The sequence below is a fragment of the Biomphalaria glabrata genome, chromosome 10 (assembly GCF_947242115.1).
Source record: "Biomphalaria glabrata chromosome 10, xgBioGlab47.1, whole genome shotgun sequence".
In the NCBI taxonomy this organism is placed as follows: Eukaryota; Metazoa; Mollusca; class Gastropoda; family Planorbidae; genus Biomphalaria; species Biomphalaria glabrata.
Window position 1 is genome coordinate 15341840 of NC_074720.1, and position 25728 is coordinate 15367567.

Consider the following 25728-nt stretch of genomic DNA (forward strand, 5'->3'; position numbering starts at 1 on the left):
GAATTTGTTAACTAAAACATCTATGGGTCAAATCAACCAATCACAATCCACAATACAAGAATGTTCAATAAGTCTTTTAACAAAAAATTCAAACATAACCAAAAAAAAATTTAATACAAAGTGTCGTCAACATTGTTTACTTTACATAAACATCATTAGCTCACAAACATAAAATTTGGTGATGCACTTATAATTTTAAAAAAGTGATCATTTAACAAAAAAAATGTACAAAGCAAAATAGATATAATTAATTAGCACATTCATAGTAGCATAGCTTCATTAATGAAACAACAGAATCCCAAGTCTGTATTTTCAGATCATTACTTAAAAATGTTTTTAAAAGTCTTACCCTTTCTCATTAAAGAGTTGAAGAGAGGCAGCCCCCAATGGTTTCAGTAGCTTACTGACCTCCCCAGCATCCCCTGCTCTGGTCACGCCTCCTGGCTTGTCAGCTGTTCCTGGGGCACTGGGAACACCAAGAAGCATGAGACATAGACGTGTTTCTCTAGGCATGATACACAGAGGCATCCTCTCAAAGTTTAACCTGAAATGAAAATGTATAGAAAGTTACACTTAAAAAAATGAAAAAGAGATCAAGTTTTGTACATCAATAATCATAACATCCATTTCATTAAAACATAAAGCATGGTGATGGTGCTCAATATCAACTATAAAATAACATATTTTAAAACGCATAACATTATATACATGTATACATATGATGTGTTGTGAACTCCTGCCGTGGCTTTGACATGGACACATATATAAACTTCTTTCAATAATTCATAAGACACCAGGGATCAATTAATAACAGAAATATAAAAATCTAATAAAAACTATCAGTTAAAATCTAATAAAAACTATCAGAGTAACTGTAATTGTAGACAAAGGCATCAAATATTAAACTATTAAATATACACAACTATGAAACTGACTTCTATAGTACTTATACGATTGGAATCAAAACTCAAGCCTCTGACAACAATAGCAATCTTTTAAGGTTTGTTACTCTATTTTAACTAATAGACCAACGAAATCATAACAAATAAACATAGAATTTGTTATGTCTTAAAACCAAGATTCTATCAAGTGCTATTTACAATCTTAAATACAAATACAATCATCACAATATGTATAACATTAATATTAAAGACCAGAACCACTTACTATGCAACTATCTGATATTTAAAGTCATGTGACAAACATCCTATAGTAAATGCACAGATATACAGGCACAGGTGGTTTTTCTTGTATGCGTTTGGCACCTAATCCAAAAAAAATAAGTAAAACCCCTTTTAGGCCTTGCAATCTATAGTGCAGACAATATATGGTCATCTGTTTCTATGGTTGTTAGTAAACAAGGGTGCCATGTGGCCAGCACATGGACCAACTGCCTTTATTTTCCTTCAAGTACCCATTAAAGTTGGGTGGATTCAAGGACGTTCTAAAAATCCTGAAATTCAAAATCCCAGCCTTCAACGAGATCTGAACTCAAGACTCCCAGGCTTGGAAGCCAAGCACTTTAGCACTCAGCCACAAAGCCACCATAAACAAATCAGCTCCCTTTAGTTTATGAAACACCATTTTACTAGGACACCTGTGTGTATCTTATACTTGTCATATTCTACTGCCTAGGTGCCACTAACCATTCATCCCATGTGATTTTCTCACACAGACCACTGGCCAATGGTTTCAGTGTAGTGGACATATCATCAACTAGTCTTTTAGTCCCATGGTAAAGACTGCACACTATCTTGTAACTCTCATATCTGAGGAGAAATAAATGCACCAAGTGTCATAATAGTTAAAGGAAAATTACTTCTCTTTCATATCCTTACAAACAAAACTATCTCAACAAACAAAAATAAAGTGAACAGCAGATTTAGTTATTGATTGTAAGAAGACAAATCAATGAATTCAAAATCACAAAAATAAACCCAAAAAAATAAATGCACCAAAGAAAGACAATAAACCATGTACAAACTAATAAATGTACAAACTAATGAATGTTTTTGTTATTTAGCCTGGAAGCCAGTGGATTAAGGGAAGGCATTGCATTGAAAATGTTTTTCTTCAGAATGATTTCAAATGTTTGAATGATGTTTGTAGTACTAGATGGGAACACAATGCTATCTTGAAAAACATCCATTAAACTAAACAAACTGCCAATTTTATAACAGCTGATAAAAAGTAGCCTTTTGACCAGAGCTACTTTTATAAAGTGATCAGTCTAGAGTAGAGATTGCAACATGAGAGGGGGGGGGCCAAGTGAGAGAACCTAGTTGTTAACATGGACAATATTTGCAAGGAACTTAAATTAAGGCCAGTCATTTTTAAAACAAACTCAATAACTAATCAATTTTCTTTTTACGAGTCCATAAACAAAATTCAAGATCTCTAGCTCCTTAATTAAATAATTAAAGCAAAAATTGAAGAAAAAAAAACAAGTAAGTTTCCTATGAATAAATACAAATCAAAAAGATGTAATCCTTATTCTATAATAAGTGAATGGTGTTTGGTTGTTGCTGTGTAGTGTAGTTTTAAGAGCAACACTTTTCTAGAGGAAAAAAGAAAATACAATATAATCACAATCTATATTTTGATCCTTAGAGAAAATTTTACTTTATATTTTTAACAACACACAAGTATTATTTTTATAGAAATGTTAAGAGAAGCATGACTTTAAAACAACTGAATATATATACACACACATATATACAACATATATATATATATGGCTTTTTTTGTGACGGTACGCACCTGTACGACGTACCAGAATAACGTATATTATTAATTTTTAGTAGTTAAAAGTTGGGCAATCAACTACTGAGTACTGGCACCTAATCACTGAGTATCGGCACCTATTTTTTTTTTTACAAAAAAAGCAATAAATATATATATATTACTTACTTAGTTTTCCATGCAGCTGGGATTCTATGTGCTGAAGACAAATCAATAATGAAGAAGTCTTTCATTTTGACTATTTCTGTGTGATCTATAAGACAATGTTAAATGTAAACATTTTAAAACAATATTAAGGTTATTTCCAATATTTTCAAATCAATACATCTCAAAAACATCGTGCAAGTGACAATTTCAATTCAATACTTTTGATTACTATTTTATTACTTCTACAAAGGCACTTGCAAAACAAAATACTGACCGTGAGGAATTTCGATGGATGACCCCAGGAAGAAATCGGTCAGGAATGTGCGACAGTACATGCGTACTAAAGTTTTGACAGCATCTAAAAGTGCATCCACAGCTGCCTGGAGGTCCTCCAGAAGGGAACAATGCATGGCAACACTAGGAATCAAAGGAAGACACACTTTAAATACAGTTCAGGATATAAATGACAATACGAAATGATAGAGAATAACAAGCAACACAATAAAAAGGTGCTGTATTGACAACTGGTACATACAGCTTATGGCCATAGAACATTGAGGGTAACATTAGTTAGATAAGTAGCCTGTAGTCTATTAACCAAATAAAACAGTTTTATTCTGTTAGTCCAAAAATACAGATCAGCATTGCATCACTGTTTACAATATAGAAATAATTGTAACAAAACTAGCTCATGAATTACATTTATGGATCTATTTCAAGTATTACAGTTTCTAGGATTAGGTTTAAACTTAGGACTTGTATGGGTAGTATTAGAATGGATTTAGAATTATGTTTAATTTTAGAACTATTAGGTTTAAACTTAGTACTTGTAGTAGCAGTGATTACTTATAGAAGTCATTTACAGTTAGTTTAAACTAAAAACACTTAGGTCTAGGGCAGAGCTAACAAGTATTAGAAGAGTTATATGACAGGTTTTATTCAGTGGTGAAACAGTTTTTTGCTATTACATGTGAATTAAGTTGAATTATGAATTATTTAAAGACTAAATGAAGTTGTAAATACATATTTTGGAGGCTTATTACTGAGAGTACTATGATTTGAATCAAAAATAATTTCTTAACAATGGCCAGCAATCTTTAGCATTTAAAAACTTAATGAAAAAAAATGAATATTAAAAAGATATACAATTGTTTTTAGAAAGAAACTTTGGTTTTGAATTTCATTGTTCTAGTCCCAAGCTATTTGTTCTAACTTACTAAATAGCCTCCTGTGTATCCTTGTCTTGTCTTATTTCCTCTGACATAGTCTGGGGCTTTGGGCTGGGACTCTAAACAATAAACAATATACAATAAAAATAAATCTCATGCTTTTCAGTTTTTATCATTTTATAGATGCATTCAGACACATGCATATAGACATAGAGTGAAATCCTAAATTTTCTTTCAAATTGTTCACAGTCATCCACAGACTCAGACACGTATGCATAAGTAAGTGGGAATGTAAATGGATCAGTATGGAAATAGATTAGGTCAAGATCTTTTTTTTTTGGTCTTCTGCTTCCTTCTGTTACAATGGAGTGACCAAATTATTTATCCTGTATCTGAAATGAGCTGTAACAATGGAGTGGCCAAATTATTAATCCTGTATCTGAAATGAGCTGTAACAATGGAGTGGTCAAATTATTAATCCTGTATCTGAAATGAGCTGTAACAATGGAGTGGTCAAATTATTAATCCTGTATCTGAAATGAGCTGTAACAATGGAGTGGCCAAATTATTAATCCTGTATCTGAAATGAGATGTAACAATGGAGTGGTCAAATTATTTATCCTGTATCTGAAATGAGCTGTAACAATGGAGTGGTCAAATTATTAATCCTGTATCTGAAATCAGCTGTAACAATGAATGGCTCAAATAATTAGTCCTATTATGGGATCAATATTAACAATAAATAATAAGTCCTTATATCTGTCAAGTACCCCGTAGATTCAAAATCAGACAGTTCTCTGTGAAGTTTATCTTTGAAAAAGATATTTACAGGGTCTCATTACAGTTAACAATAATCATTGGAGTCATTAAGACCCATTACAGTTAACAATATTCATTGGAGTCATTAAGACTAAGTAAATACAACTAAAATGCTTTATTGACAAGTTATGCTATTTCAGTCAATTATTTCATAATACTTGTTTAGTCATTCAATAAAAATAATTGGAAATATTATTTAAACCATGCCTATAATAATACTTTTTACTTTTATTTTCTTCAGTCCCATGAGTCTGTTACAATTATTGAAGTAACAAAAACAAAGTTCCCTACGTTATGAAACTACAATGAGTGGAGATGAAATGGAACTATAGGAGGCCAATAAATCACTGGAGTGATTAGGAAACAGAATAATGACTAAATATCTCTGGATCTCAATTGATTTGCAGTCTTGAATTCCAGTTCAAGGGGAAATAATCCCAGTGCTCACAAGTTTTTCAAAGAAGAAGCCAGAGTCCCATTTAAAGACACTACATTACCATCATCTCCGAAACCTGGCGCCGAAGATTCATAAGACATTTGGATACATCTACAGTCTCCACCCCAGCCAAGCTGACACATATTGCTTTAACTGACTGCTGCAGACCTTGGAGCTGAAAACTGTCATAACCAGGCTGAAATACAAAGAACTAGTTGTGTAAAATCATAAAATTTAAAATGTACAATATAAAAGGTAGAATAACTTCTCATAGAAAAGTATACACACAAATTTCATTTTTTATGAAATGTTTAAAAGCCTTTACCAAAGAAAAATGTTTCAAAAGCTTTTACCTGACTGAAATGTTCTAACATAACATTTATTTCATGATAGAATGTATCCAAGTAAATAGAGAGGTCCTGCCTGGGAACACAAGAAACAATGTGTTGTGGACTAGCTTTCAAACAGAATTAATTGAAAATGGTAATGCATGAGATCAATCTATACTTTCCTACATCCTGTTTTAATCTATGCAGCAGATAAGATGTGCCAAGAGATGTACAAAATATTAAAGGGAAAAAAATCTGGAACCAAATGGATTGGAATGGGTTAGATAAAATAATTTGATGACCCAAAATGTTTCTGCTAAATTTCTGTATTCTTAAGCAAAGTTTTCTACTTCGCATGAAATGTATTTGCTGGCATTTTCTGCTTTAATATTTGTGATGACACACTTTGATGGTATGGTATGTATTTAAGACACTCCTTCACATAGTCCCACTAAACATACTGAACATTTTGCCACCTCATTGTTAACAAATATATCCTAACAAAATATCAATTAAAGGTGATGACCAAAATCGCTAATTACTTTAGACAATGGGTTATGTACTGCTTACTTTGGACAATACATTATGTACTGCTTACTTTAGACAATAGGTTATGTATTGCTTACTTTAGACAATAGGTTATGTATTGCTTACTTTAGACAATAGGTTATGTATTGCTTACTTTAGACAATAGGTTATGTACTGCTTACTTTAGACAATAGGTTATGTATTGCTTACTTTAGACAATAGATTATGTACTGCTTACTTTAGACAATAGGTTATGTATTGCTTACTTTAGACAATAGGTTATGTATTGCTTACGTTAGATAACAAGTACAGGTTATGTACAGCTTACTTTAGACAACAGGTAAAGGTTTTGTACTGTTACTTTAGACAATAGGTTATGTATTGCTTACTTTAGACAATAGGTTATGTATTGCTTACTTTAGACAATAGGTTATGTATTGCTTACTTTAGACAATAGGTTATGTATTGCTTACTTTAGACAATAGGTTATGTATTGCTTACTTTAGATAACAAGTACAGGTTATGTACAGCTTACTTTGGACAACAGGTAAAGGTTTTGTACTGTTACTTTAGACAATAGGTTATGTACTGTTACTTTAGACAATAGGTTATGTACTGTTTACTTTAGACAAAAGGTTATGTATTTCAATCATTGACTCTATATACTATGCTACTCAAGCATGTTTACTACATTATAATAATGGTCATTAACCATTATTTGTTGATTGTTGATTCAGAAAAAGAATGTAATGGTATACTTGAGATGAACTACTCTACAGAAGTCAATACAGAGACATCAGAATGGAATATTACATAGAAACCCTCCATGTAATTCTGAAACCTCTCTTCAACAGCTGAAAAAGAATAATGCATGGTTGCTTGCTTGTGTGATACTGTCCATTTATCCTCTCAATAGTCCATTTTTTGAACCCTGCTTCTGCCATCTCCAATCCTTCCTTTGAAAGGTATGGGCTAGGATGTAATAATCTTCCATCATGAAGGAACATCCAATACATGTATAACTAAACAAAAAGTCAAAGCTGATGATAAAATGCATAGAAAAAACTGAAAAGTCTTACTCTGATACTGCAGCCCCCTCAGTGTTGATGTACTCTTTAGGAAAATATAAAACTTGAATATCATCATCTTTCTGCAATACAAAAAAAAACACATTCATCCATGATCTATTGATTAAAGAAACTTCAGACTGATAATAAATAACCTCATTTCATTTATCTTTGACTATGTTGAATATTAATTCCAATTTAGACATTCCAAAAGTTTCATCATTACTTCCTACAAATTAAGATGTTGTAATAATGAACATTGACTTGCATTAGACACAAACTAAAGCGGTACATGACATTTTGGCTAAGCGATTTTGGCATGACCATTTTAGCGTGAGCCGTTTTGACGCAGGGTACGTTTTGGTGCGAGATATTTAAGAAACATAAAGCTTTTATAATTAAGTTTATTTCACTAGACTATATTAATGTATGTATAGTATGAATTCAACCTCCACCCACCGAATTATTATTTGATAAAGGTTTTGATTATTTCATGAATATATAATAAATCATATTCCTACAAGAGAACACAGTAATAACATGTTCCCTCTTCCCCTTATTATATGCTAGTTCTATGCATTGGATTGCATTGGATTACATCCATTGATTTCTATGTCCAAAAGACAATTTAACAAAAAAAAATATTGAAATTAGTTTAATGTCTGTAAAAGCTAAGAAACTTTTTAAAAGATAGGTTCTAATTGATAAAATTATTTTGGGTAAGGGTGATTTGGGTGACCGAGCTTCTCTTGGCTAACAACTGAATCCAAGACTTCACCGAACATATTTTAAAAATACATTTAATTTAATTAAATAAAACATTTTTTTGTGTGTAAACGAAATATTGCATTAATTTGTTTTTCTTTGTAAATTAGTGTAATTAATTAAACAAATTTTGTTGAAAATAAAAATGTTCCATTTAATAAATAAACATGCACAAGCCAACATATGTGAAACACAAACACGCATATACATACAATAAATAGTATATCACATTTATTAATAGCCATAGTGAGAACTATGGAACTATGTACGGCTGCCTGGTTGTGTGGTATTGTCTCGTGATATGTGGTCTTGAAAGTCTCGTGTTCAAGCCTTTTCCGCTGCAATCCCTAATATAAATAGTAGAAAAGGTCAAGATTTCTACCTAGGACCATGATATGCTTCCCTAGTCCCAAAAACTATATGTGAAGTGTGCACAGGATGACATTCATCAGTTTTCTCTCCTTTTTATTGTTGAAAGTATTTTAAATAAATCCTTTTTGTTTCCACTTAAAATTGCATCAATTTTTTTCTATCATTGTTTTCTTTTGATTTGGGCAATATTACAACCCATACTCACGCTATAATGTGATTTAACAATAATTACAAAACAAAATTAAAGACAAAAAATATGGACACAAATATCTCTTGTTCTATACATGAATAATACATTAGACAAAAACACACATACAAAACAGATATGTATCATTTTTCTTTAAAGAAATAATACAATGTGCTCAAAACATTTCACGCCATAACGTCCCCTGCGCCAAAACAGCCTGCTTCACGTGTAGGATGTGATTATCTTCTGTTTTGAAGAATGTCTTTAATTCATAAGATAAAATAAAACAAGAATATTCATTTAGAACTAAATGAAGCAAGATGTTTACACCACAACCTGAAAATAAGTCCTGAAGTACTTGAATGTTGAGTGAAACAATCACGGCCCGGTTTTAGCCCATTCAACCAATATGACTGTCTACCGCTGGGAGTCCTCAGACAGGACTCAGGATGGGGAATCCCTTGTCCAGGCCTGGTTGTTGGATAAAAGCCTTTCTAATGACCAACAGGATAATGGCACCCACGTAGGGGCCGATTCCCTACTGGACTTCAATGAAAGTGATGGAGAGGTTTGGACTGCTGAAGTACTTTTGAAAATGCTACTTGCGCAAAGGTACATGAGGGTTAAAAGTTATTGGAACACAAAAGAATTGTTTGTAATATAAAGATTTTTTTTTCTTACTGTTCTAATGAAAGGTCTTGACACTTCTTCACAAGTCACTAGTTCCAAACAAATATCACGATCCAATTTTAAGCAGCTGTGTGTGTAGTCAAACTTGGCCAAGGGGAGGTCACTGGAAAAATACATGTTTTTCCTTACTAAAGTAAAATTTGTAAACATTTTCAACAGAAATAAGCACAATTTTCTTAAAATAACAAATTAATTTTTAAAGTTTTCTAAGCTGCATATAAATTATATTAAATATTTTAAACATTCAAAAATTCAAGGCCCAAGAAAGGCTACTAACTATTTTTTTCCAAACTAAAACAAACAAACAAAAAATATGTATTGACAATTTTACCAATATAGTCTTCACTTTTCTCTGTTATTAAATGAATTAGCAATGAGTATACACTGATGTACTTACTTTAGGTTAGGTCACATAATGTGACAACCAACTAAAAACTATTTTTAAATTGTAAGACCAAATCTATTTCTAGTACATTTATTTACTCACTTAACCAGATATTCAGCCCGGTCATAAACTTTGAGAATAAACAGTTCTGTGTTAGGCTGTGGGTCTGCAGGGGCCAGTGTGTAGAGTACATGGCTAATGACGTGCTCCACCAGGGCATCAGCTGGAGAGAAGTTAGAAACAGTTGTAACTTCTACAGAATAGTTCCCATACTATAATACAGTTAATAAAATTTCATAACTTTCTAATTTCTTCTTAAACATCTCTTGTTGACACTGTTTATATGAGTATTAAAAATGATTCCCTTAACGAGGGGGGTACATGTTTCAATGTTGTGTGTTATGTGTGTCAAGTGAGTGTGTAAATAAAACCACTCATAAATTCAGTGGTTTGTTGATAGAGTCACTTATTGAGTTAGTGCTATTGGGTGTAACATTAGACTAACATCACTTAGCTGACAGTTCCTGTCAAACAATATTTTAAAAAAATCCATCTAACATATTTATACTTCATACTTGTCAAAATGCAGAAAACATACTTTCCCTTGGAACTAGGTTTGAACATTTTAACACACAATGAATATTACATAACAATGGCATGAATTAATTTATGAACAATAAAATGAGCAAAATGAGTTTTATAGTTTTATGTACAACAACTTAATTGACTTCACAGGAGTCCTACATTTTCCAAATAGAGAGTAAAGAAAGATTAATTTTAATAAACATAGCTCACTATCACAGATGAATAAAGCATAATGTAAATCACAGTTGAACATACAATAAACTTACTATCACAGGTAAATATAACTGGCTCTGTGGCAAACATTGTGTGAACAACCACTTTAACTTGTATGGAGCTCATGTGACATTCACGGATCTGGTTGACCAGAAAGCCTTGATTTGTTTTCTCCTCAGAGGAAGGGTACATTTTCTTCAAACTATACACACACAAACAATCAAGCATGACACAGTATCTACACTTAATAATATGCCATAAACCTATTTAGTATCACCCATAGCCTTTACATACAACTTAAAGCATTTAAAATAAGGTTACAACTATGGATGCTGCAGGAACACTCAAGTCATTTTTTTTATTTCAGAATTTAAGCTAAATATATAACATCATTAGGGTTAGGATTTCTCTTTCATGTCATATAGGTCTACAAGTCAGATATATGACCCGTGGTCCTTAGTTTGGGCATCACTGATCTAGTGCATATGATTTATGTCAAACATGTTCCATATGTCAGAAAACATCATTAGGGTTAGGGTTTCTCTTTCATGTCATATAGGTCTACAAGTCAGATATGACCTGTGGGCCCTAGTTTGGGCATCACTGATCTAGTGCATATGATTTATGTAAATGTCAAACATGTTCTGTATGCCAGATAATGATGATTTAACATCTTTAATTTTACCAACGTAAAAAAAAAAAAAAAAAACAGGCTGTGAAAATGGGTTTATCCAATTTCTATTATAAACATGGTTTCTTTCTTCTATAGCGATAGACATTTTAGTTTATTTCAGGGTCCTCCAGTTGTGAGAGGGAAATTTAATTAAAGAAGTTTCATCAAATTGGTTAAATTGTTTTGATTTCTATGAAAGACATACCTAAACCTGGTGACCAGTCATTTCATCCCTGGTCACTTCATCCCCGGTTGCTTCAATCCCAATGAAATATTTTGTTCTTATCATTGTGTAATTGTTTTGTTGTTAAGGGTTTGCCTCTAAGCACTCACTTCAACTAGGCTTATTTAGAATACTTGTTGAAATTTTGGAACATGTTATTCTAGTGTTCCCCTCCTCTCTTAATTTCATACTTGTTGAGAAATGAATGAATAGATGTCAATAAGTAGATATATGTAAAGCAGGGTTTGTGTTTAGTTATATTGTTTCTATTTGATGTAGGGATGTCAATATTATCCTGTGCAAAATGCGTGATGTAATGATCATAGGCCAAGGTGTAAATCAGAAGTAGGGAAAAGATAGAGATAGAAGTACATTTAGAATAATTGTGATCATGCCGCTGCCGCTCTGCGCTCATAATTTATCATCAAAGGCCAAGGTGTGGTGGAAGTAGTGGAAATCTTTTGAGAGATGAGAATGAATCTTTTGAGAGATGAGAATGATAAGAATACTTATGATCTTGCCGCTGATAACTTATCTCCTGACGGCCATCTTTCACTTTATGTCAATTGTTCTTTCTAGAATATAAGCGTGTCATTTCATATAACGTTTTATTTATTCTAATAAACCCTGACTTCAAGAAATAGGCAACACTGGCCAAGAAATTACAAACGATGTACAGCAATAGAAATGAATGGATCATCTTCTATCAATAGCCTATAGATTTTATTGATTTCAATTAACACGCAAAAACAAGTTTTACATTAGCTCTATATCTATAGATGTTAATTTTTTTTATTTTTAATGACATTATATGCTATTCTTATTTATTAATATGCAATTCTGTTGTCATGTAAATAAAAATTAATATTTGAAATATTTTTAATTTCATACTTTTTACAATTACTATGATGGATTAAAGGATGAAATAACTTGCGGATGAAATGACCGGGAACCACCTTACATTCTACTTTATATATCAGATGGAGAGAAACATTTTTATTTCTTTTAAACAATAACAGCAGGTCTGATACAATAATGAACTTTCTGACAGCCAAGAGCTCCACAACTTGACCTATCCAGTTTTACAAAAAAGTATGAAGCATTTGAAACCTAGGGGAATTCTTAGTTTTCAAATGAATTACTGGTCTTTCCAAACCTAACCAACCTCTTATAATGATAAACTTGTTCAAATATTTCCTACCTGTAAATAGTGGCATTGTTTAAATGTTCATTTAAAACTTGGAATTATTCTCAATTAATAATAATAATAATGTTATTAATAAAGCGCTGTTAATAAACATAATGTGGCATTATAATAACATAAAACAGATATAAACACAAGAGTGAAAATGACAAATTAATCTAAAAAAGTTTTGAACCGACAGGTCTTAATGTTCTTCTTGAATGTAGTGAAGCATGTTGTCTGAGATTAATGGGAAACGAGTTCCAAACCTTTGGTCCAACACAAAACAAACAAACAAAATTTGTTGTCAATACTTACTCAGTGACCATTTGACAGAAAGATTCAGATTCAGGGTCAATGAACTTGCGCTTCCGTAGTTTTTCAAAGCGTTTGTCCTAATTTTAGACAAAAACAATTTTGGTTCACAAAAAGATACATCTATGAATTTTGCTTTTTGTCACAAGTTAAAATATAAACTTTAAATTCAGCAGAAAAAGTAATGGGCAGTGAGATTTCCAGGAAAGATCAATACCACTAGGTTTAGTCAATAAATACTTCATTGTATTCTTTATGTAGACAATACCACTATGTTTAGTAAATAAAATACCTCATTGTTTTCTTTATGTAGACAATACCACTAGGTTTAGTCAATAAAATACCTCATTGTTTTCTTTATGTAGACAATACCACTAGGTTTAGTCAATAAAATACCTCATTGTTTTCTTTATGTAGACAATATACTATGTTTAGTATATAAATACTTCATTGTATTCTTTATGTAGACAATATCACTATGTTTAGTAAATAAATACTTCATTGTATTCTTTATGTAGACAATATCACTATGTTTAATCAATAAATACTTCATTGTATTCTTTATGTAGACAATACCACTATGTTGCGGTTTAGTCAATAAATACTTCATTGTATTCTTTATGTAGACAATACCACTATGTTTAGTCAATAAATACTTTATTGTATTCTTTATGTAGACAATACCACTAGGTTTAGTCAATAAAATACCTCATTGTTTTCTTTATGTAGACAATACCACTAGGTTTAGTCAATAAAATACCTCATTGTTTTCTTTATGTAGACAATACCACTATGTTTAGTCAATAAAATACCTCATTGTTTTCTTTATGTAGACAATACCACTAGGTTTAGTCAATAAAATACCTCATTGTTTTCTTTATGTAGACAATATACTATGTTTAGTATATAAATACTTCATTGTATTCTTTATGTAGACAATATCACTATGTTTAGTAAATAAATACTTCATTGTATTCTTTATGTAGACAATATCACTATGTTTAATCAATAAATACTTCATTGTATTCTTTATGTAGACAATACCACTATGTTGCGGTTTAGTCAATAAATACTTCATTGTATTCTTTATGTAGACAATACCACTATGTTTAGTCAATAAATACTTCATTGTATTATTTACGTAGACAATACCACTATGGTTAGTCAATAAATACTTCATTGTATGTAGCCAGCTTTTTGCTGCTGAGTTGTTAGCACTTTTTACAGTCTGTGTCATGGAGAAGTAGCATGCTGTTTTTCTCAGCTCTTCTGGATTGCCATACAGAGTGATGGTTACTTGGTTATTTTGTGAGGTAAATGAAATTGTACCAAACCAATCTAAGATGCTATGCTGACAGTTTTGTATGGGTGTGTGCTTTTTGTTTTTTTGTTGTTTTTTTTTTTTTTGGGGGGGGGGGGGGGAATGATACTGTCCAGTTGGCTTGGCTTGGGAATTTCTCTGTAAATAGCTCTGCTTATGCTTCTTGACACCCACTGGTTGAGCCAGTCTATTTTTTTTTGTATTGCTAGCGAACATTGACTCGACGGTATTGTAGTTTATTTGTCTAATCATGTTGATCCATAGATGACCCAACTAAATAAATAAACTATATTAATTTCATTTAGGAGAGAAAAAAATTTCATGTCTTACCTTTGGTACTTTCCAGGAAACTGGTCTATCTGGTTTGGATACACTTTTAGTGCTTTCATTAGAAGTCACAGGACTGTCATAAGCTGCAGAGGAATATCTCTTTGTTAATTCACCTTCACTGGACACAAACTTTTCCTGCCCAAATATATCCAAATTAAATGCTTCAAAACCAATAGAAAGTTTTCTTCCCTGGCTGGCAGCATCACCCAGGGGTCCCCAAATGTGGTCATCATTGGTGGCAAGCTCATCTACCTTGTGGTCATAAGCAGCTGAGTCCCCCACATGATCCTTGTACAGATTTAGAAAAGCTTCCCCAAAAGAGAATGTCATTCGTGAAGACTCCTTTGGAGTATAAGTATCATTGGCAGAAGAAATGGACTCTTTTCTTCCTCGTGAGTACAAGGGGTCAAAATAGTCTAGAGATAAGTATTCATGCTCAGGCAAAACCTCCCCTAAATCTATCAAATCCCTCTCTTCTAAAGATGTAGCTCTATCTGGAAAAGGCTGACCTTCACTTGAACCCGCGACGACCGTGGGTGATGGCAGATTTTGATCTTTCTGAGGACCAAATGGATAACTGGGTGTTCCCGACATTTGTGCTGGTAGGTTGAAACCAATGTTGGGGTTAAAGTTCATTGTTGACCCTGCTACAGGGTACTGTGGTTTATTTAGAGGATTTTGGTCATAAGCTGCAAAGGTTGTTGGATACAGGGGGTTAAATTGTGACACATTCACTTTAGAAGCATCACTAGACACTGAGACACCATTGCCAGCAGTACCATAAGGCTGATAAGGGTTATAAAAACCTGAAGGCATATTGTTAAAGTTTGTAGAAGAGTTCAATAACTGTCCTCCACTGCTACTGGTATAGTGTGGAACATTCCAACCATAATTTGTTGAAGGTGGGACAGATGTCGGTCGAGACAAATGGGCATGGTTAGAAGTATTGCCATAGGTGAACTGAAGATTGTTGGTCTGGAATTCAGCCAACCCCACAAAAGCATGCCTGATGTCTGGGTAAATAGGCTTCTGGTTAAGCTCTTCCATGGAAGCACTTCTTGGCCTTTGCTCTTCCTTCAAAGCTGGAAAAGCTGAAGAAGAGAAATCCAGCCCATCTAAGTCCGGGTGGTTTGTGGTTGTTGGTAGTGAGAACCTGTTACTGACTTCAGTAAAAGGTGCAGGATCTTGAGAATACATTGAATTAGACTTTGGGACGCTAGACTTGAATGCTTCATCAGAATATCTGTTCTTTAGACTGTGTCTTGGAGCTGGTACTGGGGGACTCTTTGGTGGCTCACTAGCCTCTTCACTTAGAATATTTACAGGACTACGGCGATTTCGAGGTGCAGCTACAGGCGGTGGAATAAGCCCAGCTGGAGGTGTTCCAGAATCTCTACTTGATGCCATGACATTAAGTCTTATCTGCAAACAAGTAAATAAAGCGCATATTTGAATTAGGCTTTATATTAAAAATAAATGTTCACTCAGTATTTTTAAAAAATTGATATTGTAAATGATTAAGAGAAAAAGTTTTTGGTTGTTGTTTGTTTTTATAGTAAAGTAACAAAAAAATAATAATAAAGTTTCTCTTTCAGACCTTGCGGTCTTAAGGGCTTATGATGTTAAGATCATCTGTTTCTTTGGCCACGATTAACATGCAGGGTATCATATTGCCATCAAAAGGACCAACCCCTTCACTTTCTCCAACTAAAGTCAGGTACCCATTAGAGTTGGGTTGACTAAAAGGTGCCCTAAAAATTCCAAAATTCAAAATCCCATTCTTCAATGAGATTCAAATCCAGCAATCAGAGATCCTCAGAAGAAAATATCTAATCCTATTGCACAAAGTTGTAGAGTCAAATCCATAAATTTATTAGGATATTTTATTAGAAACAGATAAATCACATATGTATTAAGTCTAGGACATATTGATAAAATCAGATACTTAATCTGAAATTTATAAAATAATATTTTGAACATTATCAAGATTAGACTCATGTAAATAGTCAAGAGTTTGTATTAGATATAAAATTGATTCCAGAGAAAATTACCAATCAATAAAAAAAAAAAACATTGTGATAATATCTGCACAACATTTCGATATATATAATCCTTTCATTTTTAGCTTATCATACATTCAAGACTTATCAATATATCAATATAACCATATATCTATCATTCATGATCAACATCATTGTTAACCAATCTGCCATTAAGTCAGCACACATTCCTAGACAAACAAGGCAAAAGCAAAACAAGGGATGACTATAAAAAAAGAACAACTTAAGACAACAAATCAACAATTGAAAAATCCTTTTCACTGGCAATATACTAAAGTAAAGAAACACTGCAAAGAAAAAAAAGCTAATGAAAATTGTACATCAATAGATTGCATAAAGATCTAATGACACATATTACTTAACCCGAAAAAACTCCATATATAGTTGTCTGTGTATATATACAGCGCCTCCTTCATGGTCGAACATGAGCATATTTCTCATTTCCTATGAACACAAAGATGACTGTAAAGTCCAAACCTTGACTTGAAAGGCCAGCTACTTACGTGGCATGAGTAGGTTTGGTCAGTTGCAGATAGGCCTACTTCTCCTCTCAGCTTTTTGTTGGATCAGCACTCTTTCATGCTGGCCACTCTGCTTTCTTCACATCTCATGACTCTGACACTCATGGCTTCACACCATAAGGAGCATACTAGGTGTCTTGCCCATCCGAATTGGGACCTTTTTTTCTGTGGCATGAATACTTCTCATGTAAGACAACTGTAGGATTTTAGTACCTGGGTATCTGGTTGGGCATATGTGATCACCAGGCGCCGTTGTATTATCACCCTTCTTTCTGCTTCAATAGTGTATGGCATCTGCAACCCTTCCTTTATAAATGATCTCTCTCCATTTAGATCTATCCAGTGCTACTTTTTCCCAGCTGCTAGTGTCGATTTTGAAGAGCTTCGTGTCATGTTTGCATACATCCGTATAATGTAAAAGTGGGCGACCAGCAGCTCTCCTGCCTTCTAATAGATCGCCATACAGAATGTCTTGTGGAAGTCAACCTACTGGCATTCTGCGTAGCCAAGCCAGCCAAGGCATCTGCTGCTGATAACAGAGCGAATGTCCTGGCATCCTGCTCTTTGTAGCACTTCCTCATTTGTTATCCTATCTTGCCACCTTATTTTAAAGATTTGCTATGGTTCATCTCAGAGCACACTTCCTCATGTGGCTGTGGAGCCCTATTTTGGAGAGACACTCCCGTCCACAAATATACAATTATAGATTATAGATCTATACATTATACTATAATGTGACATTATAGTTAATATTATACTTGTAGATTTATAATAATAGTAGGTACTAGATAACTAGATCTACAATCTACTAGTAAGAATCTAGAGAGTAGATCTAATCTAGATTTTATAGAATCTAACATTATGATTATGTTTTGTAAAATTTTTTACATGTTTCGGATGTTCCTTCAGAGTTGAAGATAGTTTACTTCCTAGTCCAAACCTCCCGCAGGACGACGGGGGATGGGAGCGGGCAGGGTTTGAACCCTCGACCGTCGATAAATCCGAACGACAATCCAGCAGGCAAACCGCACAGCCAGGCAGCCATAGATTTATACATATACTGACTGGACTGACTGAAGTCTAGTGAGACTCTAGAATCTACATATTTATTTTATTCTAGATCTAGACTAGATATCTAGATCTAGATTTAGACTAGTCACATCCAGATTCAGATTCCTCACTGAACTTATATTTCAATCATTCATATATTTATATATTATTATGTATGGTATAACCAGGTATATTATCACATGACATATATAGGAGATCTCTATACTTATACTGAAAATACAGAAATTTAAACTTACTCTGTAAGTAGTGTAAGTGGCGTACTAACTACAGACTACAGCAACAGTGACTAACACTACTATTTAGATCTAGTACTAACACAGTGAAATGAGTACACACGGTAGTGCCAATAAACTATATATGATAATATATCTAGATCTAACTAATAATATAATTATAATAACTCAAATAACTAATTAACTGGACTCTCAATAAGTTGAATTCTCCTAATTTAATTTTTACAACGCGAAGTGAGCTCTGACTAATTTAGTCTCATAAATAAAGGTCGCCATTTTTATGTAATGTAACTTTATTTGATTGACGCTTGTAAGCAATAATAGACAATGTAGATCTAGAATCTGTCATCTATGTCTAGATCTATATAACTGTATTTATTAGTATTGTACATCCAGGGTAGACTACTCTTAGCAACAGAAGTAGTCTAGTCATTTAAAAATATGTCTAGAGGGTTCTGTAGTGGGATCAATTTGTTATAATCTAGATCTAGATCTATTATATTTTTAAAATATAAATCTAGATTCGGTTTTGTAATTAAAATTATATATGCTTGTTTTTAAGTTTAATGGTATGATTCTAATCTGTGAAATAAAATCTTCTAGAGTGTATATGTACTATTATTATTTCAAGTTCAATTTGTTCTATCCACATTTTTTCTTCGTTCAAAATATAGATTACACATCTAGACTATCCAGAGCTACATTCCAAATATAGACACCAGTTGCTTTAATTGCTAGCTTGAATATCAATATGGCTGATCTAAATTTAAATCCAAGTCTGATACATATAGAAACATTGTGTCGAAAACCAACATTTTTTTTTTTACTTATTATAGAAAGTAAAATGAAACGTTTTCATTTATAAAGATGACAGACATACCCCCAAAGGTTAGATCTAGATCTAATTCGTGGGGACATTTTTAATAATCGTGGGGAGATAATAAGACCTATCAGATACGCCCACTAACTATTTATTTGATTTATCTCCCCTCGAATGTATTAAGAGGCTGTTGAACACTGCAACTAGAATTTCGACCAGTCAGACAGTGGTAAAAAACTACGACTCGAAAGAAATACCTCCAGCAAACAAAGCAGCATAGATACATATGTACACTTTTTTTTTTGTCTTAATTTGTTTTACCATTATTTAATCGGTCGGGCGCCGTACGGGGAAGGGTCGGGCAATTCTTGTACTAAAATGTACTAAAAGGATTTTTTTGGGTAGGCCTATAATAGGCACTCAAGGGTCAAACTTGTGGAGTAAATATTCCTCAATAGATTATATGTTCTTTTACAACAAAAATTGTCTCGTTTTCAACAAAAGGAGTGAAAAGTATAACAGGTGCTAGAAGTGGGTTTGTCGTTATTTTGGATTTTTTTTTTTAATTCACGAGCTGCTTCCAACCATGGTCGCCAACCAAGGTCGTGCACGTGCACATCCCCCCCCCCTGGATTTTGAGCAGCCGAATTCTAGTCAATTTGTTTGCATCTTCAAAGCCATTAATTTCTTCAAAGTAGCAACGAATTGCTTCCATTGAAGTACAATTGTAAGGATGAGCTATTGCATTAGACTAATAATAATAATAATAATAATAATAATAATAATCTTTATTATTGAGAAGGAAATTTCTTACAAGTTGTGCGTAGGCTTTTCAACTGATGCAGACCATGTACGTGCACCCCGATTCTGAATTCCGAGTAGCCAAATTTTAGACAATCTTTTACACCTTCAAATCAATGAACTTCTTGAAAGCAACTTAATCAGCAATTCTTCCACTTAAGTACAGTTGCAAGGATAATCTATAATTGTAATCAACTAGAATGCGCTAATCAGGAGGCTAGAAATAAACACCTCCAAGACGGTCTATTCTCTGTTCACGCTCGGGACTGGCATTCTCGGGCAACCTTTCCAGCTCTCCCTCAACGGAGTGGCTCTCATCATGGAAAAGCTACCCAAGTACCTTGGTGTAACTTTAGATCGCAAACTAAAAATGTGTGAGCACATCCAGGATGTTGTAAGAAAGGCCTCAGGGAAACTTTGCATTGTGCGGAAGCTGGCATCCACGAAGTGGGGAGCCCGAGCAGACATGCTCCGATCCCTGTATTTAGGAGCAGTCCGATCACAGATAGACTACAGCCTACCTGTGCAAATTTATGGCTCTAGGACTGCTCTTGAACAACTTGATAAAATACAGTCCCAAGCACTAAGATTTGTCTGTGGAACCTTTAGGACAAGTCCAGTGAATGCGGCTGAAATAATGGCTAATATAGCTCCACTAACCCTTAGGAGGGAAAGGTCAGTACTGACCTGCTATGAGCGGTATAAAAGGCTGGATGAATACCTCCCAGCTAGAAAACAAGTGGATGGTTGGAGATGCAGAAGACGTATCCAGATGCAGTCTTTTATGCATCATGCCACTAGACTATCTGATGAAGCTGGCCTCTCCACCAACCGACAAAACATTCAACGCTTTCATCCCCTTCCCCCTTGGTGTCGCCCAACAACCCCAGACATACGCTTGAAATTAGTAGACCCTAATGCCACTAAGCAAAGCCGTTCATCTAACGACCTTCAAATCCTAGCTCTGGAGACCATTAATACCTTCAAGCCCAGTGCTATTTTTGCATACACTGATGGATCGGCATCAATAGATTCTGGAAGAGCAGGCTATGGAGCCTACATCGACTTTCTTGGCTCTCACACAGTCAAAATCTTTGGACCATGTGGTAGTGTTTGCAGTTTTGATGCGGAGACCATGGCAGTCTGTGAAGCCTTAAAAGTCATTGACTCTCAACTCGGCGAGGGACATTTGAGGGCAACACAGATTGTTGTGGTCACTGACTCAAAATCTGTACTACATGCTTTGCAAAGCCCCGGACCATGGCCCCCCGATATCAACACTGTCATCATGGCTTCACATAACATCAAACAACGCTATGGCACCCCTGTAATAATGCAGTGGGTACCAAGTCACATAGGTGTGACTGGCAACACAATCGCAGACTCTTTGGCCCACCAGGGAGGGCAAATTCCACCCACTGATCAGGCTGTAAGCTTTCATCAAGCCCTGGCTATAATACAAAAAACAGAAATGGAAAAGTGGTTTGAGTGCTGGGACAAGTCCCAAAAAGCCCGTGGAGTCTGGGAGCGCATGAGGCGCCCTGACCGCACTTCCCCGTGGTGGAGGCTGTCCAGGCCTGAGCAAGCTATTATAGCACAGTGCAGGACAGGCCACTGTCCTGTTGGCTCATATTTCTCTCGGCTATGGCCAAATTTCGATTCACGGTGCCCTCGCTGCGGGGAAGAAGAGGAAACCGTGCCTCATATTCTGTTTGACTGCCCCAGACTTGCTGATCTCCGTCTCGACAGGTCTGGGAAACCCAAAATTCTCGACCTGTATGGCGACATTCATGCACTACGCAAGACAGCAGGGTTTCTGTCCAGGGCTTTTGCAAGAGAGGATTTGAGCCTCTCAAGCCCTGACTCTAATGGAGTTTGATGATGATGATGATGAATCAGGAGTTGATGGCCGACCATGTCTGTGGCACTCCCCGAGAGGCGATCTTTTCCTTGACTGGGGGAAAGCCTGGCTGGTCAATTTGCGAAAGTCGAGAGGCCCACACGTGAATAATCGCCTCTCTTCCATACCCACCAGATCCAAAAGGGTGGATGGAGAGCCATCGCAATTTGGGCTCGTGTTGATGAAGAGCTTTTCCTAGAGCAGTGATCGTACCACTGCCCCCCCCCCCCTTGCCTACGAGGCTCCAAAGTCGGATTTTCTGTTAGGGTTCCTAAAACAGCTGGAACGTGACGAAGACTCTCAGCAGTGTGCACGATAAGCGTTCATAGCCAGCTTGTCCATCGCCACAAGAAGCAATTCTTCAGTAAAGTTATTGATAGTTTCGATAGCCACAGTCAACGTTTGCAGTCGTTTTGTTTTTTTACCGTAGGGAGGCACAGGTAAATTAAACAGCGTGTACAGTAAATAGTTTGTTTGCTTGTTTTTATTTCATGAAACAAGCGTTTACAGTGCTCTTAATATCACTAATAGGGGTGGGGGTAGGGTGGCGCACTAGTTCTTTACTTTAATAATCTGAGTAGCAAGAAATTTAAAGCTATAGGTCGCAACTTGCACCCCCCATGCAAAAAATCCTGCGTCCTGCTTCCAATCATTATATTATTAATGACGAAGCATTTTTGTGAAGACATTTCCTGAAAAAAATTGTAGAATAGCGGAATCATTTCCAGCCATCTGAAGCTTTTTACCATTGCTAATTTAAAGAATTTCTAGCAGAGTTAGAGAGTAAGTAGTTCTTTTGCTGCAAACCAAGGTTTGTTGGTTATCAAGAAGAAACGTCTCAAAGTTCACTGTGCAGAGCTGACACACGATAGGTTCACTGTGCAGAACTGACACACGATAGGTTCACTATGCAGAGCTGACACACGATAGGTTCACTATGCAGAGCTGACACACGATAGGTTCACTGTGCAGAACTGACACACGATAGGTTCACTATGCAGAACTGACACACGATAGGTTCACTGTGCAGAGCTGACACACGATAGGTTCACTATGCAGAACTGACACACGATAGGTTCACTGTGCAGAAATGACACACGATAGGTTCACTGTGCAGAGCTGACACACGATAGGTTCACTATGCAGAACTGACACGCGATAGGTTCACTATGCAGAGCTGACACACGATAGGTTCACTATGCAGAGCTGACACACGATAGGTTCACTGTGCAGAGCTGACACACGATAGGTTCACTGTGCAGAGCTGACACACGATAGGTTCACTATGCAGAACTGACACACGATAGGTTCACTGTGCAGAAATGACACACGATAGGTTCACTGTGCAGAGCTGACACACGATAGGTTCACTATGCAGAACTGACACACGATAGGTTCACTATGCAGAGCTGACACACGATAGGTTCACTATGCAGAGTTGACACACGATAGGTTCACTGTGCAGAGCTGACACACGATAGGTTCACTGTGCAGAACTGACACACGATAGGTTCACTATGCAGAGCTGACACATGATAGGTTCACTGTGCAGAACTGACACACGATATGTAAACTCAGACTTTGTATTTCATGGTGGATGTTAGTTCTCATCCAAATAAGTTGATGTTCAAAGAAGTGATTTCATGCGAAAAACAGTTATCGCTTTTTGATTTAAATCATGAAAGAGAAACTCTTATTCATTTTCCCATAACTATTGAAATATTATCGAGAAAATTCTCGTAAAGACTTTTTGTATTTCAGAACAACATTGTTGAATGTGAAGGAAGTTTTTTTTTTTTGTCTTTGACTTTAGAAACAGCCAAGCGACGTTAGCATTGTTTGAAAAAAACATCTTCTACAATCCACGGTAACAGAAATATTTTTTGTCCTATACTATTGATATTAGAAGATTAAAAATGCATTTAATGGATTAAAAAAAAATTGTAGAGTTAAAAATTGTGCCGATTTAGGCGAAAATAATGGGAAGCCACCTTAACCTGCGCTATTTGTGGACGGGAGTGTCTCTCCAAAATAGGGCTCCACAGCCACATGAGGAAGTGTGCTCTGAGATGAACCATAGTCGTTCTACGACTGAAGGAGGCCAATATAATATAATGGGAAGATGGAGCCAGAGCACCTGAGATGAACTCCAATTGGCTTCAGGACAGAAAGGACTTCCTAAGTTCCCTGACGAGAAACTCTGCTGTTCGAAAATTCGAATAGAATCACTTTGTCGAAGACGTATACAATGTCTTATAAAAAACTACAGCCAAACATTTAATGTTGTTTAATTTTACATTTACACTAACTAGCAAGGAGGACCTGGTGGAGCACTGTAAGTTTCCCCAACGGGGTCCGCCATTTTTATATTCAGAAATTCATTATTCTGGTTTTGTTGGGGGGGGGGGAGGTCTCTAATTTAGAAGAGCGCGTGTTAGAAAAAAAAGGTTAAAGTATAAAAAGTTGGAGCAGGCGAATAAATACTCGTCTCAAATTGAGTGAGGCAGCACTGGCCAATACCAAATCTATTATTCGAATGATTTTCGCGGTTGTATATTATAGGCCTATCTAGTATAGGTCTTTATTAAAAAATGTTTAGGCGACTGTAAAAGCAAAGTGGTGGCCAAGCTAGAGGCGCTTAAACATCTTCTGTTACAAAGGCGTAACACGTTGGCCCAAAATGAGACGCTTTCAAAAATCTCTTTTCAAATCAAACAAGCATTGTATTTCACTACCATTATATTAGATGACCTCCGAAAGTCGTAGTACGACATATGATAACTTCCTAACATGATTCTAGAGCCCTATCCTCGAGAGACAGTCTCGTCCACAAATTACCCAGGTTAATGTGGAATTCGTTTAGGTGCTGGTGCTAGAGGAATCAGCTCTGTTTCCTTTGTAATGCTTTGCTAAGGCAAAAAGAAGAAGAAAGCAATGGGAAGACTTCATCAAAGAATGGACGCGGGCCTGTCACTGAAAGACGTTACATCCAAGGTAAAAGATTGTGCATGGTGTGCCCCAATGGTCCAACAGACTAAGGGATAGGTAAAGGTAAAAAAAATGCCTTTCTACTAAAGCTGAGGTTAATGCTTTTTTTCACTGTCCATAGCTTTCTTTGTCAACATTTCTCTCCACAATAAATTAGAAACAAGAAGACAATGTCAGGAGAGCAACTTTAAGATGACGGACTAACAATTCAAGAAGAGCACTTTGGTGCCTTTTTCCTTTTCAGGCTCTCAGCACGACTCGCAATTAGTCATTGTACTCTGAGTCATCTATGAGAGAGAAAGGTGGGATTGAATGGACACGTTGATTATCTCCACGCACACACACACACTCCGTAGACCCCATTAACTGTTGTTCATTTCTGTTCTGTCCGCTAATGTTTTTAGATTTGGGGAAATCAACTGTGCCTCCCTTACTATTCTCTTGGATCCGCCACTTCCGTGAGGCTCAGGGTGAGTTCTTAATTAAGTAAGACCAATCGTACTCTGAGACAGCATCTTTGACAAGTTTCCATACCGTCTTAATACAAACCAAAAAGTAGTGCTTCGTGTAAAAAGCAGCGTGTTGCTTTTTCTTTTTTAATTACTAGCTGTCATAAATAATTACTTAACAATTCTATCACACTTAAGCCTTATCACAACACAGAACTATTTCAATATATTTTACACCAGGTATTAATCCGTCACTCGGTATGCACTACTGATAAAGCGCTACCTACTAATATCGTCAAATTATCCCAGACGACCAGCAGGATGTGCACTGGTAACTCTGGCGCGCTTTGTTTTATCAGTGTTTTAAATCAATCCGTGACGTAATCTCATCATCATCATCATTCCT

At 35.3% G+C, this 25728-nt stretch overlaps 1 protein-coding gene across 3 annotated transcripts in view; it reads right to left on the minus strand.

Annotated features, from left to right (window-relative positions):
• The window catches only part of LOC106069895 (phosphatidylinositol 4-phosphate 3-kinase C2 domain-containing subunit beta-like), a 52964-nt gene extending 33678 nt beyond the window's left edge, over positions 1-19286 (minus strand). The window contains exons 1-14 of one of the 3 annotated variants that reach the window (XM_056043764.1): positions 19245-19286; positions 14480-15901; positions 12832-12908; positions 10488-10636; positions 9739-9859; positions 9243-9354; positions 7250-7320; positions 5667-5736; positions 5375-5509; positions 4107-4177; positions 3164-3306; positions 2911-2995; positions 1647-1769; positions 350-544 (exon numbers count right to left, since the gene is read on the minus strand). In XM_056043764.1, the coding sequence (XP_055899739.1) occupies positions 350-544; positions 1647-1769; positions 2911-2995; positions 3164-3306; positions 4107-4177; positions 5375-5509; positions 5667-5736; positions 7250-7320; positions 9243-9354; positions 9739-9859; positions 10488-10636; positions 12832-12908; positions 14480-15886 (2759 nt within the window). In that variant the 5' untranslated portion in view covers positions 15887-15901; positions 19245-19286. Of the gene's footprint in view, positions 1-349; positions 545-1646; positions 1770-2910; positions 2996-3163; positions 3307-4106; positions 4178-5374; positions 5510-5666; positions 5737-7249; positions 7321-9242; positions 9355-9738; positions 9860-10487; positions 10637-12831; positions 12909-14479; positions 15902-18367; positions 18826-19244 lie in introns of those variants that run through there. The other 2 variants (XM_056043763.1, XM_056043765.1) reach the window with 2 other exon arrangements.
• Positions 19287-25728: the final 6442 nt, after the last annotated feature.